We start from the raw sequence: 6,400 nt of genomic DNA, 5'->3' as shown, positions 1-6,400 counted from the left end.
GGACAGCAGCTGGGGAGGATACATTTTGATACATTTGGACCATAAGACGCAGGGACTTTTTCCCCCCACTTCTGGGGGGGAAAAAAGTGCGTCTTATGGTCCGAAAAATACGGTAATTATTCCCCCTATGCCACACATGCACTGATGCACTACTGTTGCCATCAGGAAACTATCAACGGGGTGCTAAATGGAATTCATATATCTTGGCATACACAGATCCTCACCCAGGGGCCATAACAGTTCCATTTCATAAACCTAGACATCACCTGGTAAAGCTAAAGACTTCTAGTGTGTGCACCAAACCAAAGGGCAGATATGACATGACTTAGGGATGCCAAAGATCCCGCCCAATACCCAACATACTGCTACACCACCCCTACCCCACTCCCGTTAACCCCGTTTCCTACACCAAAACCCACCATTGCAGTTTAATTGGCTGTAGCAGCCATTTATTACAAAAACTCTCAATAATAAATAATATAACAATAATATTTACATTAATAACAATATTCATATCATATAACAACTTTAACAACAAAATAGGATTAAACTTGACATCCACCTTAGGCTGCTGGTCCTCAAAGGCATCCCCACCACCAACCTTTTGGGGATACCACCATCACTTTCTTGTTCTCAGTCACACTACATTGCCTCTGGAACACTAACAAACCCCACCAGCAGCCTCACCAACTCCACCACATTGTCGTTACACCTCTTTCTACGCTCCACAGGAGTGCCAGGCAAAAAGTATTGCATACCAACAGAAAAGATGGTGCTCTTTTATAATACTCATAGGGTCTTATTAATTAAAGCTCTGCAAGGCTGGAGAGGATACACTTTGATGAGTGAAGCGGGGCGATTCAGCAAACCTGCAATGGATCTGGTCAATGATTAAAAACCTTTGCTAGCAAAGAGCAAAATGACTTTGAAAAAATCTATTCCAGGTCTGCTGGATCACCCAGCTTCGTTGATCAAAGTGTATCCTCTCCAGCCTTGGAGGGCATTAATAAATCCAACCCATAGAAGCTGTAAGCCTGACAACACTGAGTAATATCATTCCCAGCTCTTAGGAGCATATATACTCCACTGAGGAATATCATTCCCAGGTATTATGAGGATGTACGGGAGGCTTACTGCTGATGATCCAATAAGGGATAGGATTTAGAGCCACAAACATTGTTGTAAATATTTTAGAAGTTAAACATCACAATTTTAATGAATTAAAAGTTGCAAAATGTATAAATTAATTTGACTTAAAAATGAAATATTGTTTACCCCTGAATTGCAAAGAGAAATCACATTTGTGATCTGATGGTATTTTCTCCCTTTTTAGCTTCCGATGCTCATTTTGTCCTCGTTCCTGGAACTCATCAAAAGTATATGTATTGTTCCTTCTTAATCTAAGGAATCATGGAACAGTAAGAATGAGGATTTTCAGGCAGGATTGTGAAAGGTGCCAGCAAGGCTTTTTGGAAGAACCGGAAATTACACCTGAAAACATTAAAAACGCTGTTTATAATTTAATCCATAAAATCCAAAAGACATTCTATGAGCCAAATGATTCAACTCAAGAACAGAAGGCAAAAACCTATGGCATTTTGGATGGTCCACATAACAGAGAGCATTGTGAGGGATGCAGATTGGGATTTTGTGAAAATGAAGGCAACCCAATGCAAAATTCAGCACAGGGATCCTTTGCACCTGTTCTTTGGGGTGCCCTAGCAGTAGGTGCTGTGGGTGCAATCGCACTTTGTAGTGCATTTGCTTCTAATAATAAAAAAGAAAGCAAAAAGTAGTCTTGTGCAGCAACAGCTACACCATGCCTAAACAATTTAACGTATATGTTTAGTTTATTTGTAACTGTTTACATAGATGTCTGGGTAGAATAAGGAAGGTCAGATCATTTTTTTCTTTTTTGCCTGTATTCTACTAGGGAAATTGAGCTTTCCTTCTGATCCCATAAACACAGCAGAAAGTTGGTGAAAATTTCCCAAGGTTAGAGGATTGTTGTGATTCCCCCCCCCCTATCTTATTGGGACACCCTTGTCTATACTCACAAGCACCTTAATAATCAAATAAAGAAAAAATAAAGGAAGATTTTTTTTTGTTTTGCTTCTTCAGACTTGTGCAGGTCATAGTAACTGGATTTGTTATTTGTTTACACTGCCAAATGGGAGTATTTAGTCATACTTTGAAATATAAATCCCATATAAGAGAAAATCAGAATATCTAATTCTAATAAAAGATTGAAGGATTTTTAAACCATTACGATTCTGTTTGGCTGATCTGGAAAATGTATGTTCTGCTTAATAATATTTCTAACTTTATTTAAGAAAAGATGATAACTTATACATGTAAATGAACTTTGCATTGTAGACCAAAGATCAACAATAAATGTTATTTTTTCCCATTCACATGGTTGTCCTTGTTTACCGTATAGTTTATAATTTATTAGCAAATACATTTATGACTATATCTGATTCACCAGAACACTTATCAACAAATTATAAGTGACACAAGGGGGGGTCTATTTATAAAGCTGTGAATCTGACATTTCCTAAAACATTGTTCTTAATATTCTTAGCTTGCTCTTTTCTGTCTTAAAAGAAATTACTGTCAGGATATATATTTTTTTTTTTTTAAATATAAATGCTTTAAAATCATTGCTGCTATACTTCTGTCCCCCTCTTACTTTTCTGGTAAATTTTACTTGAACCTAACTGGGGGGTGTAAGTAAAAATTGTAAGGCACATTGACTACATTTTGACCCCATCAGTTTTAGGTAACATGTAATTCACTGTTTTTTACACCCCTTTGGTCGGATGTTAGCAACCTACAATGTTTCAGTATAAAGATTTAGTTGATGGTCCAGTAAAACTGTAAGTACAGAGTAAACTACGTGCTACGCACTATGCTTATCTGCACACTGCAGGCAGATCATGACTGGTGGGAGAGTGATAAGGTGCTGTATATAGCTTCCTGAAGAAAGCATAAGCAGCCTTTCTCAGCACCCCTCTGAAGATCACTCAAGACTGATGTAAGCAATGGATTGGAGCTTAAAAGTGATTATACCAATATAATATGCATGCATATGTAGGTGTCATTCTGGAAGTCTGGGGGTTCTAAGGCATGAGGAATTTGCCTTCAGACTAGTCTATTTAAGGCCCAGATACGATACTGATTAAAGGAACTGAAATCAAATGAATCCATCATTCAGGTTCAGAGAACAGGGCTAGATGAAACTAGACATCTTTCAAGCAGGTGGTGAGGTGGGCTTCATGTAACTTGCTGCAGCTTCTAATTCACATTGTAAGAAGTTCACAGAGTACAGTGAAATTTGAGAAAGCATAATCGGTACAGCAAAGAAAACAAAAATGCCTGCCTTCAAAGAAAATGTTTAAAACCTATTGGTTCTGGCACTACAGGACAATGCAGGCATCTGACAATTCACTGAGCTGAGATCAGCAGCACAGGTCATGGCACCGTTTTCTATAAGGCTGTTTTTTTTTTTTAAATCTTGTGACTATTACACAAAACACTACTGTAAACAAACACTTAAAAACTGCAAATAGGCAATCTGAACGAGTCACTTTAAAGTCCACAGACTCAATCAGAGTTAATAGGTTTTGTGGTGAATCAGAACTGGGTTAGGTGTTTATCAATGCGCATAATATTTACTTAATCTTCCTTAAAGTGGTGTTAAACTCCACTGTTGGAACTCAGGGTTTTGTTCTGCACATTTTCACATCATGGTACACTTACCTGCCAAAGTGCCTGCCTCCAGCACTGACAGCCTCACCTCAGCATGGAATCATGTTGTACACAAAGTGGAGCATGCATGGTCCAGTGTACCTGAAAAAAAATAGGCCTGACAAGCAACCAGAAAATTCTCTGGCAGTCTCTTCATAATCTCTCTTGCCATTTGAGAAGCCTGCTATTCAGGAGTTTTTTCCCAATTTGTGTTTATACATTTTCATTTTTTTCTCTGCTTATGGGTGGGTCCACAGCCCTTTGCCACCTGATTCTGAGCAGTGTAACTGTGCAAGCAGACAGCCCCAATGTGAAAATGACAACTCATCTCTAAATTTAGGCGCAGTGCAACATCATTGCCACACCATTTCAGAAGGCTGCATTAGGTGGACGTCACTGTCAGGATCAACAGGTATTTGGGGGACTTTGCAGAAAAACTAAATGCTTGTTCAGACTTGGGGTAAAAAAAAATGCAGGTGTTACCTCTCCTGGACATCTACTACACACAGCTAGGCCTCCAGGATTGGGGCTTCCTCTGTGCTGGGATGAAAACGGATTACAGGACAACGCAGGACCAGATCCGGGAAACCTCTGGAGAGATCTGTGGAAGTAGAGACAAGTTTTTTTTTTAGTTCCACTTTAACTAAACATTAAAAAAATGTTTAAAACCAAGCGTACAGGCCTTTTATGGTGTTTTTAAACATTTCCCAATCAATTCTATGGAGGCAGCTGAGGTGGCAAATCACCCCTGAATGCTGCTTTGAGCTTTTAGAAACTGCATGGAAATGTTACCACCTGTCAAATGAAAGATAATGAACGGACCTGTTTGGTCCAATGTTAACTGTTTTTTGCAAGCATTTTTGAGTGGTAAAACTACTTAAAAATGTTTGAAAAAAAAAAAAAACCCGGGTCGGAGCAAAAGAAGAGAAAACTGTAGGTGCATGTTACCCTTTGCCCATAACTATATAGAGTAATACTGTCCAAATACTTATGGAGAAAGTACATTTGCTTTCTGAATACATGTTCTCTTTAAAAAACAAATACCTGCCAGAATACAGTAAAACAGCAGAGCTTTACAACATGCGCTGTCTGAGATTTAAGTACAAACATACCTTTGTAAATACCTGGGCCTACAAATGGGGATGGGATAGGGGACAGGTGCCTCACCAAAATGTGTATATTGGTCAGTGCATGTGCCAAATTTGTATCAATGGCAGTGAATTCAAGATTTTTAAAGCAGTGCAATTCTCTAATAGGGTAAAATATGGTGTGGAGGAACTGAGACCTGGTTCTGGAAGAGAAACTTTTCTCCAAAGGGACAGTTGGGGGCATGGCAGGGTCACATATATATTATTACAATAGTGTCAGACGATCATGTGCGTATGAGTGCTTGATCATGTGCATGTCTAAGTAATACAGAAGTTGATGTTTAGTTTCTTTTTCTTTTATTTATAATCAAAGGAAACTATTGCAGACTGCAAATGCTTTAGTTTCGTTTCTCTGCTCGACTGCTGGCTTTTATTGGCAGTGAATATAATATTTGACAAACAGAAGCTCTCTGAGTGAGACACAGAACTATTCTCATACACCAGTATTCAGTTATCAGGTATGTACATCAATTTAAACCATTATTGAATGCTTTTTGTCTTTACTATATAACATATAATAATCAATTAACACATAAATATCAATAAACTCATTGATTTAGAAATCACAAGTGAATCTAGTTTTGCACTAGTACAATACTAAATAAAGATGCAATAAGGACTAATGTTCATAAAAATACTATTGTTATTATTTATATATATATATATATATATATATATATATTGATTTTAATGTTATTTAACATATGAAAATATGGCTATTTGTAGCTAACCATTAGGCGTTTCTTGTAAAACAAGATAGATTTGGAGGGTGTAGGAAATTAATAGGTGTTACGCAAAGGAGACCATATTTACTTTTGATTTATTTATTATATATTTATTTCCAGAATGTATAAAATGTTTACACATTGGACAGTGTTGCTTCAGATGAAACAATGTGCACTAGAGGGTACCTAGTAAATATGTATTCTGATTAGAGGATACACAATAATATATGGTATTACCTTATTAACTATTACCTTAGAACAGGGGTCTGCAACCTGCGGCTCCGGAGCCGCATGCGGCTCTTCAGCCTCCTTGTTGTGGCTCCCTTCGGCTGCCGCGGGGAGATCTCTGATGGAGGATCCCCTTCCTCCCAAGACACTGCGGAGGAGGGGGATTCCCTATCCGGTGTTCTAATGAAAAAAATCTACCAGTGAAATAAATCTACCACGGGGCGTGTACAAATGGGTATGTACAATGACATCCCCCTCCTTTGAACCCCAATTCCTGTGGAATGGGGAGATGTACAAAACCAAAAATGTAGGTGCAAGTGGGGGACACCTGTGACTAACACCCCCTAAAATTTATTTGTTAGGCTATCATCAGAACATAAAGAACTCTGCCCATCAAAAAAATCTACAGTTACACATTCCTGGAGGCACCTGAACCCCAATTTCTTTGGAACAGGAAGGGGGTACAGGTGAACAAAATTAGAGGTGCAAGTGGGGGACACCTGTGGCTAACACCTCCTAAAAACTCCACTCATCAAAAAACCCCTACCC

The 6,400-nt window shown here is 38.4% G+C and overlaps 1 protein-coding gene and 1 long non-coding RNA gene across 2 annotated transcripts; one reads left to right on the top strand and one right to left on the bottom strand.

Annotated features, from left to right (window-relative positions):
* Nucleotides 1-6: 6 nt before the first annotated feature.
* Nucleotides 7-5,482, bottom strand: LOC140328562 (uncharacterized). The gene is made up of 3 exons (XR_011920308.1): nucleotides 4,234-5,482; nucleotides 3,763-3,852; nucleotides 7-1,491 (listed from the first exon to the last, which is right to left on the bottom strand). It is a non-coding gene; the product is annotated as an uncharacterized lncRNA (long non-coding RNA).
* Nucleotides 1,332-2,414, top strand: LOC140328561 (receptor-transporting protein 3-like; the record flags this gene model as incomplete). The annotated part of the gene is given in 1 exon segment (XM_072408266.1): nucleotides 1,332-2,414. A coding segment is annotated over 1 exon segment (465 nt), but the record flags the coding sequence as incomplete, so codon positions are not given.
* Nucleotides 5,483-6,400: the final 918 nt, after the last annotated feature.

This window comes from Pyxicephalus adspersus, chromosome 4, assembly GCF_032062135.1.
Source record: "Pyxicephalus adspersus chromosome 4, UCB_Pads_2.0, whole genome shotgun sequence".
NCBI classification, from domain to species: Eukaryota; Metazoa; Chordata; class Amphibia; order Anura; family Pyxicephalidae; genus Pyxicephalus; species Pyxicephalus adspersus.
Note: the sequence above shows the minus strand (reverse complement) of the source record. Positions and strands in the feature narration are given on the sequence as shown.